Source organism: Rhinoderma darwinii, chromosome 12 (assembly GCF_050947455.1).
Source record: "Rhinoderma darwinii isolate aRhiDar2 chromosome 12, aRhiDar2.hap1, whole genome shotgun sequence".
Lineage (NCBI taxonomy): Eukaryota > Metazoa > Chordata > Amphibia > Anura > Rhinodermatidae > Rhinoderma > Rhinoderma darwinii.
In genome coordinates this window covers 76,351,914-76,366,649 of record NC_134698.1, presented here as the reverse complement: position 1 = coordinate 76,366,649, position 14,736 = coordinate 76,351,914, and the positions used below count along the sequence as shown (strand labels likewise).

The following is a 14,736-nucleotide window of genomic DNA, read 5'->3' as shown; positions in this document are numbered from 1 at the left end:
CTGTACTGATCCTGAGTTACATCCTGTATTATACTCCAGAGCTGCACTCACTATTCTGCTGGTGGAGTCACTGTGTACATACATTCTATTACTTTCTCCTGTACTGATCCTGAGTTACATCCTGTATTATACTCCAGAGCTGCACTCACTATTCTGCTGGTGGAGTCACTGTGTACATACATTCTATTACTTTCTCCTGTACTGATCCTGAGTTACATCCTGTATTATACTCCAGAGCTGCACTCACTACTCTGCTGGTGGAGTCACTGTGTACATACATTACATTACTTTCTCCTGTACTGATCCTGAGTTACATCCTGTATTTTACTCCAGAGCTGCATTCCAGAGCAATCTCTGTGCGGACACTAAGCATGCAGGGAATGCTGTTGAGTGCAGCTCTGGAGTATAAGATAGGCTGTAACTCATGAGCTACTTATGCCCTTTAATGACCGCATGGCTTGCCACAAATACCCCTCCTTACTATTCACCCTCTCTTGGTCACGTTTTTCTGGCTCCCTGATTGGCACTAATTTTGGCTCCTTTTATCCAGTTGTGACATCCACAGCATACCGGGAATATACTGTGACATCAGCCAATAATGAAGTCCAACAACTGTCGTACCGATTAAAGCAGAATATTACGTATCAGGACTGCGGCCACTCCCAGCGGTACCCACCCACCGCTCAGAAACTCGCTGTGGATCGCATGTTTGCCCTATACAATAAGGACGAGAAAGTTCTCAGATTCGCTATCACCAGTCACATCGGCTCAGTTCACGGTAAGTAAGAAAGTTCTAAGTTGGGCATTTCCATTCTGTTGTATACACAGGGCTCACCGTATCTAAAGCTTAAAGGAACACTCCAGGTAAAACTAATATAATGTGTTATGCCTAGTGGAGGGCCTGAGGGGGCGGGCCATAACACAGGCATTCTCTCTTTGGTGCTCTATGAATCTGTGTCATGCTCCGCCCCCTCAGGCCTTCCACTAAACATAACACATTGTATCAATTTTGCCTGGAGTGTTTCTTTAATCATTGTAAAATTAGAACTTTCTCATATACTTTGTGTTTCAATTCCATACCACTTTCAAGATCTCGGCTTGCTGTCAGTAAATCAAAACATTCTTGCTACATCCAGTGGCTGAAAACTGCCAAACAGACTTAGGACTAGGGCTACATAACGACTTTGGTTGCGCATATGCAATTTAATTTTGCATCAGTTTGCATCACGTTTTTCTTCGATTGCCTATGGTTTGTTTATTTTTCCCGTCCATAAAAAAAAAAACCCCAAAGAATATCCTGAATTTTCCCATTACACTGAAAACACCCCCAGAATGGTCACGCTATTTTTTATTGCTTATAGCACAGTGAGATATTTCTTCATGCGTATTTTTGGCTTCTGACCATGTTTTAATTCAGGGCCACACTGTTCCGGCTCTACTTCCTGGTTTCACTTTTCGGGTGTCTCCAGGCAACCTTCCGTGAAAAACGGAATGAATAACCCCCGCATGGGGTCTGTTTTTCACGCAGACCCATCTACTTCTACATGACTGCATGAAAAACTGACTAAGATAGGACATGCTGCGGGTTTTTTTTTTTATTTTTTTTTTTTTCATCACGGTTGGTTAGTCCATAAAAAAAAACCTGACGGGTGAATTGGCCTTTTAACTATAATGGGTCAGTGTTCAGTCCTGGTGTTCACCGTTCTACACCCGGACGTGAAAATCGTTCGTCTGAATGAGCTCTTATACAGTGGTTGGGTATGGTAAATAAAAAAAATTTAGAGAGTCTCAAGTGTCTCCCCTCCCGTCTTATGTTTGACCTTCAGATGTCCTTCAGTAAGTTTCCTCTGTTTTACATTGTGTCGTGTCTTGTCATCTTTGTTCTATTTCACTCCCTCAGCAGAATGTTTTTCACCGGCCTCTTTCTAGGCGCTCGTGTCCTCGGGGTGGGCGGAGAAGGGTCTCCTTAGCTTCTTTTTCATGCAACAAAGCCCCTTTTCTGTTCTTTAACTGCCTGAGTAATTTGGCGGCAGCTTTCGGGTCAGGAAGTCAAGCAACCTAATGTGCTCCATAAAGTCTCCTGAAGAGGGGCGACCACTATTCATTAGCCAAACACAAAGAGGAGCAAGATAAAGATCCCTTTGAGAATGTCACAAGTACAAAGCCGCCTGTAGGACGTTTTGGGGGAAATTACAAGCTTGTGAAAATCAATCTGCTGCCTTCATTTAGGGGCCTAAGGGGGGGGGGGGGTAAAGCCGCAGTAAATTAGTGTGGCGTTTCGGAATAGCAGCTTTAAGATCAGCAGTAGTGGCCAGTGAACAGTGTCAAAAGACTTAACAAGGCGCCGCACCTCCCACCTCGGAACTGGTAATGGTCTAGAGCTGACGGAGAACGCAGATGTGGCGAGAGAGAAGAACGTAATGGGAAAGCAAATACATAAAACACAACCATTGTATAATGAAAAGCTCAGCAACTTTCTAATACACTTTTTGTGTTTCAATCCACCTCTGTTTTCAATATCTCCGCTTGCTCTCAGTGAATGGAAGCATTCCTGTTTACAGTCCGAAGCTGAAAAGCTGCACAGACCTAATACTTCTCTCACAGTTGAGAGTTTAATATATATTCAGTCCAGATAATCTTCTGGGAGGTAAACACATCCATAGCACAAAGCTATAATGAAGGTCCCCCACAACATGGTCACCTAGAGATCAATGGTGGCCCGAGATTACTTCACCAGTGTCCTCTTCTCACAAGTATCGATGACCTATCAGAAAATCATTGTGATTGGACTTCCCCTTTAAAGCTAAAGCTTCCCCTTAGACATTACATCAGGGGTCGGCAACCTTCGGCACTCCAGCTGTTGTGAAACTACAATTCCCAGCATGCCCTAACAGCCTTTTGCTAGTATACAGGGAGTTGCAGTTTCACAAATGCTGGAGTGCAGTCCAATTTTTGAAAAAGAAAAAAATAATAACCCCTGACGGTAGGCGCTCCTGCATTTGTAGATTGAATTTCAACTGAATTCCCAGTCGGGACAAGACCTCAAATAGGAGTAAAAATGTTTTACTTTTTAAGAGACATACATGCTGTGTCATAAAATCGAAATAAAAGCTACGCGTTTCGACCCTGAACCAGGGTCTTCCTCAGGCTTGAAAGAACTGAAGAAGAATTCTTTCAAGCCTGAGGAAGACCCTGGTTCAAGGTCGAAACGTGTACCTTTTATTCAGATTTTATGACACAGCATGTATGTCTTTTAAAAATCGGGGGTGATTATTATTTTATTTTTCACAAATTGGACTGCATCTACATAGACTACCACTGATTACTCAGCTGCCGGTGTTCACCCAGAGGGCCAGCAGACTGCGCACACACGTAGTATTGAGGCTCCATCAGTTTAATTATAGAGTTGTGCCGACCATCTAGCACAACTCAAAAAGGTGAGTGAAAAATCAAATTTCAAGTACACTACTGTTGACCACACAACAACTACAGCAATACCCCAAGGAGCTGTGTCTTCTTTTTTCTTTCCACATCACTGCCACAAATGCTGGAGTGCTAAAGGTTGCGGACATCTGCATTAGATGTTAGTAAGTAGAACCCACAAAATTTTATAGGATCTGTTGACTGTCAAATATCTATAGGGGCCTCCAGGTGGACCCCAACATATATGGTCAGAGGAAGGTTGGGTTTTACCTTCTACCTGTCAAAGAGATTTAATTAACTTGAAGATAAGTGGTGCCACAGGTGTCTGCGATCCGCTTATCTCCTATTGCTGCTGTCGACCACTTGATTGACCGTTATCTGTCAACCCATTTTCAAGTTGTGGGTCCCCTACCAGGAAGCATTGGGGGTCTCACTGCTGGGAATAGTGGGTACAGTTAGAAATAGACTCAAAAAGCTGAATGGGAAGTTTTTCCTACAAATTAAACTATTTGCTATTTTACCGACAGATTCTTCTCAGGAGCCAACACCTGTCAGCCCCTGCTACGATGGAACCCATGTGTGCGACACGCGGGCCCAATGTCAGCCTACGTCAGGACTGAATTACACCTGTGTCTGTGCATCCGGATACCAGGGAGATGGCAGAGATTGCACTGGTAAGTCTGACTGCTCCGATCTCTGGCGATCACGCTGTATAATGAGTCAGATTGTATGACAAATTTCTAAATTGTGATCACGTTTTGGAGGTGTAAATCACTAGCTATCCTCAAAATGCCTCAATAGTGGTCTGAAAGTGGCTTCAAGAGATTATAAATGCATAGAGGGGGTCCCCTATTCCGGTTCTTCATCTAGTAGCCGGAGTGAAGAGCAGCTACAGAGAGCGTCTCTCACTCTGGAGGATCTGGCACGTCCATGTCCATTGATTTCAATAAGAACGGTGTAATGCTTCATTTCTCCTGTGGTGGCGCTGCAGGGGAATTGTACAGTTCCTGCCACGGATTATAGCTGATTGCTGGGGTTTCAGCAGCAGGACCACCCTCTGATCAGCTTATTGTCAGGGGACCCTTCTAACAACAAGGGATTGTCCGAAGCAGACATGCTCTTTTATACCAATAGTACAGCAATCATTCATGTTTTTATACAAGGTGAGTCTTTGGCTTTTTGTTAAATAGGTTTGCTCATTACAATTTTGTATGGCTTCTATCACTCCCATCATGCCTCAGGATGGAGAAGAAATGTTCTCTTTTTCCTGGGAGGAATATACTTGATATCAGCTTCCAAGAGAAGTGGGGGAAGCGGGAAACAAGTTTAATATCTTTACTTAACCAGCACGAATTAGTCTGTTAATCTGGCACCCAACAGTCCGGAAATCGTCCTGATCTGATTTGAGATATGCATAGTCCCATGCTGGTTCAGTAGGAAATTTCCTCGGAGGTTGAAGGTAGAGGTGGCAGGCGGCGGGTCAGGGGGTAGCACGGAGTTGGCACATACTGAATCGATGATCCAGCACTTGTTCTCAACCATGCTGGATTAATGGAATTGTACTAAAATGCTGCCCTATGGGAGAGAGAATTCATGTAGCTGGAGGTGCTCTTTACATTTAGTTCCCTGTTGCGCTGATTCTGAGATTTTCATAGATTTTTATAGCGCTGCCGGGGGACCGGAAGTCTAGTTACAAAGCCTTGTTTGATGACCATACGACTCTTCATCAAGTGACCGACCCCGCTGTACTCTATGTACAAGCAGGAGCAGTAGTAGAGCGAGTACATAGAGTATAGCGGGAACGGTCGGTCACATGATGAAGTCGTATCGTCATCAAAGAAGACTGTAAAAGTCTATGAAAATCTCAGGATCCGCGTGACGGGACCGAATGTATATTAGCGCGTGTGCTAATATACTGCAGAGACTACACGGATAATAATTTTTGGTCCCAACATAACCGTTTTTCAGCATTTTGCATAGTGCTATAGATCCTAATAAATTTCTTCTCCTGTCCGACCCTTCCAGCCACATGTGAATGTTTGTCCGCTTATAACGGAGCTTTGCACTTGTCTCCTGAAATCTCCCGGCTGTTTCCTATTTTACTCGACCAGATGGTTTTCTGGTAACAGGAAACCTTGATCACATAGAATGAAATCCCTCAGACCTCATCGTACAAATCTATCCTGTTCCTATGATTCCCACACCATGTACAGTGTGTCCAGAGCCGCTAATATGGGTCATATGGATCATACAAAGCCATCCAAGTTCTTATCCATGAGAAGATGTTACAGGAGCTGGTACAATATACAGTAAAAACATCAACATGAGCAGAAATCTTTGTTCCTAGAAAACCCCATTAGAGGCCCCAAACAATAGAGCAATGAAGCCCCCTCTTTTCCCCCTTTGCAATGGATCTTAGCTTTTCCACCCATTTAACAGTGACAGCCATAGTGAAAGCCACAACAGCCCCCATAACCGTGATGGTCACAGTGCCATTACTTAACAGTAAGAGCCACACTGCCCCTGTAACGGTAATGACAGCTGGCGATGATGCAATGGTGATGACCTATTGCCCCACAACAGTATCCGTGGCTGCGATGCCCCACAAAAGTGGTAGTGGCAGCAGGGCCACCATAACAGGGATGGCCATAGTTCCCCCTTCACAACAGTAATGACCACTGTGCCCATTAAATGGTGAAGGCTACCATGGTATCCGTTTAATGGTGATAGCGTCCACAATTTCCCCATAATAGAGCCAGAATATCCACTGGTCTATCTTGAGCTATGATTGGCTGATTACAATAAAAATGTCTCATTGGTTCGCACTTACTCATCAGACTCCACGTCTGAATACCTGGAGCTCAGGCCTGTGCATGTGGTGTGTTTAGAGAGGCTGAACTAAAGGGGATAGTGTGCTAGAGCTTAACAATTGTTCAATATTTGTCATTATTCTAGAACTCAACAATTGTCATTGTGCCATTCTTTTAGATGCAAACAAAAGCAATTGTGCCATTATTATAGAGCTCAACAATTGTTGAACAACAATACTCATTATGCTTCTAGATTTCAACAATGCTCATTGTGTCATTGTTCTAGATTTTAACAATGGTCATTGTTCCATATTTTAACAATGGTCATCGTTCTAGCTTTCAACAATACTTATTATGCCATTGTTCTAGATTTTAACAATGGTCATTGTCATTGTTCTACATTTCAACAATGCTCATTGTGTCATTGTTCTACATTTCAACAATGCTCATTGTGTCATTGTTCTAGATTTCAACAATGCTCATTGTGCCATTGTTCTAGATTTCAGCAATGGTCAATGTGCCATTCTAGATTTCAACAATTGTTCAACTATGGTCATTAATCTATTATTCTAAATTTAGACAATGGTAATGGTGCCATTGTTCTAGATCAGCAATGGTTATTGTGTCATTTTTCTAGATTTCAACAATGATCATAGTGCTAGATCAACAATGGTCATTGTGCCATTGTTCTGGATTTCAACAATGCTCATTGTGCAATTTTTTAGATTTCAACAATGGTCATTGTGACATTGTTCTAGATTTCAACAATGGTCATTGTGCCATTGTTCTAGATTTCAACAATGGCCATTGTTGTAGATTTCAACAATGGTCATTGTGCCATTGTTCTAGATTTCAACAATGGTCATTGTGCCATTGTTCTAGATTTCAACAATTGTTCAACAATGGTCATTGTTCCATTGTTCTAGATTTAGAAAATGGTCATTGTTCTAGATTTCAACAATGGATATTGTTCTAGATTTCAACAATGGGTATTGTTCTAGATTTCAACAATGGGTATTGTTCTAGATTTCAACAATGGGTATTGTTCTAGATTTCAACAATGGTCATTGCGCCATTGTTCTAGAGTTTGACAATTGTTCAATAATGGTCATTAATCTATTGTTCTAGATCAACAATGGTTATTGTGCCATTGTTATAGATTTCAACAATGCTCATTGTGTCATTGTTCTAGATCAACAATGGTTATGTTTGCCAGTGTTCTAGATTTCAACAATGGTCATTGGTCCATTGTTCTAGATTTCTAGTTTTCAACAATGCTCATTGTGTCATTGTTCTATAGTTCAACAATGCTCATTGTCATTGTTCTATAGTTCAACAATGCTCATTGTCATTGTTCTAGATTTCAACAATGATCGTGCCATTGTTCTAGATTGCAACAATTGTTCAACAATGGTCATCGTGCCATAGTTCTAGATTTTGAAAATGGACATTGTTCTAGATTTCAACAATGGGTATTGTGCTAGATTTCAATAATGGTCATTGTGCCATTGTTCTAGATTTCAACAATGGTCATTGGGCCATTGTTCTAGATTTCAACAATGGTCATTGGGCCATTGTTCTAGATTTCAACAATGGTCATTGGGCCATTGTTCTAGATTTCAACAATGGTCATTGGGCCATTGTTCTAGATTTCAACAATGGTCATTGTTCTAGATTTCAACAATGGTCATTGTTCTAGATTTCAACAATGGTCATTGTGCCATTGTTCTAGATTTCAACAATGGTCATTGTGCCGTTGTTCTAGATTTCAACAATGGTCATTGTGCCGTTGTTCTAGATTTCAACAATGCTCATTGTGTCGTTGTTCTAGATTTCAACAATGCTCATTGTGTCGTTGTTCTAGATTTCAACAATGTTCATTGTGTCGTTGTTCTAGATTTCAACAATGCTCATTATGTCATTGTTCTAGATCAACAATGGTTGTTTGCCAGTGTTCTAGATTTCAACAATGGTCATTGGGCCAGTGTTCTAGATTTCAACAATGGTCATTGGGCCATTGTTCTAGATTTCAACAATGGTCATTGGGCCATTGTTCTAGATTTCAACAATGGTCATTGGGCCATTGTTCTAGATTTCAACAATGGTCATTGGGCCATTGTTCTAGATTTCAACAATGGTCATTGGGCCATTGTTCTAGATTTCAACAATGGTCATTGGGCCATTGTTCTAGATTTCAACAATGGTCATTGGGCCATTGTTCTAGATTTCAACAATGGTCATTGGGCCATTGTTCTAGATTTCAACAATGGTCATTGGGCCATTGTTCTAGATTCAACAATGGTCAATGTGCCATTCTAGATTTCAACAATTGTTCAACTATGGTCATTAATCTATTATTCTAAATTTAGACAATGGTAATGGTGCCATTGTTCTAGATCAGCAATGGTTATTGTGTCATTTTTCTAGATTTCAACAATGATCATAGTGCTAGATCAACAATGGTCATTGTGCCATTGTTCTGGATTTCAACAATGCTCATTGTGCAATTTTTTAGATTTCAACAATGGTCATTGTGCCATTGTTGTAGATTTCAACAATGGTCATTGTGCCATTGTTCTAGATTTCAACAATGGTCATTGTGCCATTGTTCTAGATTTCAACAATTGTTCAACAATGGTCATTGTTCCATTGTTCTAGATTTAGAAAATGGTCATTGTTCTAGATTTCAACAATGGGTATTGTTCTAGATTTCAACAATGGGTATTGTTCTAGATTTCAACAATGGGTATTGTTCTAGATTTCAACAATGGGTATTGTTCTAGATTTCAACAATGGTCATTGCGCCATTGTTCTAGAGTTTGACAATTGTTCAACAATGGTCATTAATCTATTGTTCTAGATCAACAATGGTTATTGTGCCATTGTTATAGATTTCAACAATGCTCATTGTGTCATTGTTCTAGATCAACAATGGTTATGTTTGCCAGTGTTCTAGATTTCAACAATGGTCATTGGTCCATTGTTCTAGATTTCTAGTTTTCAACAATGCTCATTGTGTCATTGTTCTATAGTTCAACAATGCTCATTGTCATTGTTCTATAGTTCAACAATGCTCATTGTCATTGTTCTAGATTTCAACAATGATCGTGCCATTGTTCTAGATTGCAACAATTGTTCAACAATGGTCATCGTGCCATAGTTCTAGATTTTGAAAATGGACATTGTTCTAGATTTCAACAATGGGTATTGTGCTAGATTTCAACAATGGTCATTGTGCCATTGTTCTAGATTTCAACAATGGTCATTGGGCCATTGTTCTAGATTTCAACAATGGTCATTGGGCCATTGTTCTAGATTTCAACAATGGTCATTGGGCCATTGTTCTAGATTTAGAAAATGGGCATTGTTCTAGATTTCAACAATGGGTATTGTTCTAGAGTTCAACAATGGGTATTGTTCTAGAGTTCAACAATGGGTATTGTTCTATATTTCAACAATGGTCATTGCGCCATTGTTCTAGATTTCAACAATGGTCATTGGGCCATTGTTCTAGATTTCAACAATGGTCATTGGGCCATTGTTCTAGATTTCAACAATGGTCATTGGGCCATTGTTCTAGATTTCAACAATGGTCATTGGGCCATTGTTCTAGATTTCAACAATGGTCATTGGGCCATTGTTCTAGATTTCAACAATGGTCATTGGGCCATTGTTCTAGATTTCAACAATGGTCATTGGGCCATTGTTCTAGATTTCAACAATGGTCATTGGGCCATTGTTCTAGATTTCAACAATGGTCATTGTGTTATTGTTCTAGATCAACAATGGTCATCGTTCCATTGTTCTAGATTTAGAAAATGGGCATTGTTCTAGATTTCAACAATGGGTATTGTTCTAGAGTTCAACAATGGGTATTGTTCTAGATTTCAACAATGGATATTGTTCTAGATTTCAACAATGGGTATTGTTCTAGATTTCAACAATGGGTATTGTTCTAGATTTCAACAATGGTCATTGCGCCATTGTTCTAGAGTTTGACAATTGTTCAACAATGGTCATTAATCTATTGTTCTAGATCAACAATGGTTATTGTGCCATTGTTATAGATTTCAACAATGCTCATTGTGTCATTGTTCTAGATCAACAATGGTTGTTTGCCAGTGTTCTAGATTTCAACAATGGTCATTGATCCATTGTTCTAGATTTCTAGTTTTCAACAATTCTCATTGTGTCATTGTTCTATAGTTCAACAATGCTCATTGTCATTGTTCTAGATTTCAACAATGGTCATTGTTACATTGTTCTAGATTGCAACAATTGTTCAACAATGGTCATCGTGCCATAGTTCTAGATTTTGAAAATGGACATTGTTCTATATTTCAACAATGGTCATTGCGCCATTGTTATAGATTTCAACAATTCTCATTGGGCCATTGTTCTAGATTTCAACAATGGTCATTGGGTCATTGTTCTAGATTTCAACAATGGTCATTGGGCCATTGTTCTAAATTTCAACAATGGTCATTGGGCCATTGTTCTAGATTTCAACAATGGTCATTGGGCCATTGTTCTAGATTTCAACAATGGTCATTGGGCCATTGTTCTAGATTTCAACAATGGTCATTGGGCCATTGTTCTAGATTTCAACAATGGTCATTGGGCCATTGTTCTAGATTTCAACAATGGTCATTGGGCCATTGTTCTAGATTTCAACAATGGTCATTGGGCCATTGTTCTAGATTTCAACAATGGTCATTGGGCCATTGTTCTAGATTTCAACAATGGTCATTGGGCCATTGTTCTAGATTTCAACAATTGTTCAACAATGGTCATTGAGCCATTGTTCTAGATTTAGAAAATGGTCATTGTTCTAGATTTCAACAATGGTCATCGTTCCATTGTTCTAGATTTAGAAAATGGCCATTGTTCTAGATTTCAACAATGGGTATTGTTCTAGAGTTCAACAATGGGTATTGTTCTAGATTTCAACAATGGGTATTGTTCTAGATTTCAACAATTGGTATTGTTCTAGATTTCAACAATGGGTATTGTTCTAGATTTCAACAATGGTCATTGCGCCATTGTTCTAGAGTTTGACAATTGTTCAACAATGGTCATTAATCTATTGTTCTAGATCAACAATGGTTATTGTGCCATTGTTATAGATTTCAACAATGGTCATTGTTCTAGATCAACAATGGTTGTTTGCCAGTGTTCTAGATTTCAACAATGGTCATTGATCCATTGTTCTAGATTTCTAGTTTTCAACAATGCTCATTGTGTCATTGTTCTATAGTTCAACAATGCTCATTGTCATTGTTCTAGATTGCAACAATTGTTCAACAATGGTCATCGTGCCATAGTTCTAGATTTTGAAAATGGACATTGTTCTATATTTCAACAATGGTCATTGCGCCATTGTTATAGATTTCAACAATGCTCATTGTGTCATTGTTCTAGATCAACAATGGTTATGTTTGCCAGTGTTCTAGATGTCAACAATGGTAATTGTGCCATTGTTCTAGATTTCAACAATAGCCCTTGTGCCATTGTTTTAGATTACAATGATGGTTTAACAATAGCCATTGGTCTAGATTTCAACAATGCTCTTTGTGCCACTGTTCTAGATTTCAACAATGGTCATTGTGCTGTTGTTCTAGATTTAGACACTTGTTCAACAATGGTCATTGTGCCATCGTTCTAGATTTCAACAATGGTCATTGTGCCATTGTTCTAGATTTCAACAATGCTCATTGTCATTGTTCTAGTTTTCAACAATGCTCATTGTGTCATAGTTCTATAGTTCAACAATGCTCATTGTTCTAGATTTCAACAATGGTCATTGTGCCATCGTTCTAGATTTCAACACTGGTCATTGTGCCATTGTTCTAGATTTCAACAATTGTCCAATGGTCATTGAGCCATTGTTCTAGATTTCGAAAATGGTCATTGTTCTAGATTTCACCAATGGTTATTGTTCTAGAGTTCAACAATGGTCATGGTGTTATTGCTCTAGATCAACATAGGGCATTGTCATTGTTCTAGAGCAACAATGGGCATTGTGCCATTGTTCTAGAGCAACAATGGTCATCGTGCCGTTGTTCTAGATCAACAATGGGCATCGTGCCATTGGTCTAGATTTCAACAATGGTCACTGTGCAATTGTTCTAGCTCAACAATGGTTGTTTGCTATTGTTCTAGATTTCAACAATGCTTATTGTGCCATTGTTCTAGATTCCAACAATGCGTATTGTGCCATTGTTCTAGATTTCAACAATGCTCATTTTGACATTGTTCTAGATTTCAACAATGCTCATTGTGCCAGTGTACTAGCTTTCAATAATGCTCATTGTGCCATTGTTCTAGATGTCAAAAATTGTTCAACAATGGTCATTGTGCCATTGTTATAGATTTCAACAATGCTCATTGTGTCATTGTTCTAGATCAACAATGGCCATTGTACCATTGTTCTAGATTTCAACAATGGCCATTGTGCCTTTGTTCTAGATTTCAACAATTGTTCAACAAGTCATTGTGCCTTTGTTATAGAATTCAATAATGGTCATTGTGCCATTGTTCTAGATTGCAACAATTGTTCAACAATGGTCATTAATCTATTGTTCTAGATCAACAATTGTAATTGTGCCATTGTTCTAGAACACCACAATTGTTTAGCAAATGTCAGTTCGCTGTTGTTCAAGATCACAGTAGTACCATTGTTCTAGATCACATTTTCCAGTGTCATTGTTCCAGAACTTCCAATTACCAGTGTGCCATTGTTTTGATACTCACGAATGTCAGTGTGCCAGTGTTACATTGTTCTCGAACTCAGATTTTCTGTGCGCCATTGTTCTAGAACTTGCAATTGTCAGTGCGCCCTTGTTCTAGAACACCTATTTGCCAGTGTGTACTTGTTCTAGAGCTGCCAGATGTTGGTGTGTCATCGTCTCACCCCAAATGTCAGTTTAGAATTGTTTTAGTACATAATCCTAGTGTCCGTGTACAGTTGATCAAGGATGCCAACAATTAGTTTATCACTAACCGTTAGACGTACTCCCCAAAGCAATTGTGTTTTTTTTTTTTTTTTCTCGGCATAGACAGATGTAGAAGTTATATCTTGGCTTAATGTGACTGAAACTATTTAATTCCTGTGTATTATTTTGTTCTCTTCCAAGATGTTGATGAATGTGAGGCCGGACTCGCCAACTGTGGCCGCAACACTCAATGTCTGAACCTTCCTGGCAGCTACAGGTGCGAGTGTCAGCCGGGGTATGTGTTCTCAGCAGATGGACAGAACTGCGTATGTAAGTAATGTGAACACAATAGAGGCGACTTACATCACAGTGTTATACTCCTCATGTAACACCATGCAGCTTACCATAGACACTACCAGTATTCTTTTTCATTTCTTTATTGGTCAGTATTTTTTATTATGGATTCCTCTGCTTACTCAACACTTCCCATCAGTAACTTATAGTGAACCTCCATCTTTTCCATACTGTGTTATTATGGAGGTCAATGTATAATCAATATTCAGTTAGCTCCCCCTAGTGGTGGCTGCAGACAACCAGAGTTTCTAGCTCTGTGTCTATGTAAGGGATTTGGCGCCCACTATCAGAAAAATGGATCTCGTACAAAATGGTGTTTGAGGTTGAACATTCACTTTAAGGGGTATTAACGGCACCATAAGCCATAGCAACTAAATATGAACGCTCCTATGAATGAAGACTGTATTTTTGGTATGGCATCATCCTCAATTATGGGGATCTTAAATTTGCCCTTTTTCCTGTATTGTAATCTGTCCTGCACTATTACCCTGTCAAGAATTTAATCCCTTCAAGTAACGTGTCATCTGCCATTGTGAACATGTCCGGTGCTATACAAATACTGCAGTCGGTGTAATTCTTGATTATCAGGCCTAGACATTACATGTATCTATATTGAAGGCCTCTTTGTGCTCTTCATAAAATTTAAAAAAATTACATATTCCTGCACCAAATTTTCTAAAATTAAACAAATTGCCTAGACTTTGTTACATTTATCATGTTATGGTGTAAAGATGACACTTCCCAGAATGCAAATCATCATAATAAGCTCTATGCAGAACACGCAGGGAAAGCAGCCCTGAATCCTGTAGAATTGTGAATGCAGCTCTGGAGTATAATACAAGTTCTGATTCTTCTGGGCGCCCCTCCACTGCAGTCAAGTCTGAAGATTAACACAAGGTTTTTTTTTTCCAGAGGTTCTCCTTGTGTAGCTGCATACAATATAATAGGGAGATATGTGTAATAACACTGTAGTTCGGTAAACTCCGTACTCACACTTTTGTCTCCATTTTTAGCGGGCGGCTCATTTGGAAACCCTTGTGAGGATGGCACACATACCTGCGACACAGCCACATCCCAATGTGTTCCACGTGGCGATGGCGTCTTTACGTGTGAATGTTTCCCTGGTTACACGAGGAGCGGGCAGACTTGTATCGGTAAGAATATGTCTATCGGATAATGTGTGCGGTGCGGGTGTTGTTTTGCGGGTGCTATAT

The 14,736-nt window shown here is 39.7% G+C and overlaps 1 protein-coding gene across 2 annotated transcripts in view; it reads left to right on the top strand.

The window, feature by feature from the left end:
* The window catches only part of NID2 (nidogen 2), a 74,689-nt gene that overhangs the window by 41,790 nt on the left and 18,163 nt on the right, over positions 1–14,736 (top strand). For both annotated transcript variants that reach the window (XM_075844125.1, XM_075844124.1), the window contains exons 8-11: positions 551–778; positions 3,951–4,097; positions 13,370–13,498; positions 14,536–14,676. In XM_075844125.1, the coding sequence (XP_075700240.1) occupies positions 551–778; positions 3,951–4,097; positions 13,370–13,498; positions 14,536–14,676 (645 nt within the window). The remainder of the gene's footprint in view (positions 1–550; positions 779–3,950; positions 4,098–13,369; positions 13,499–14,535; positions 14,677–14,736) is intronic.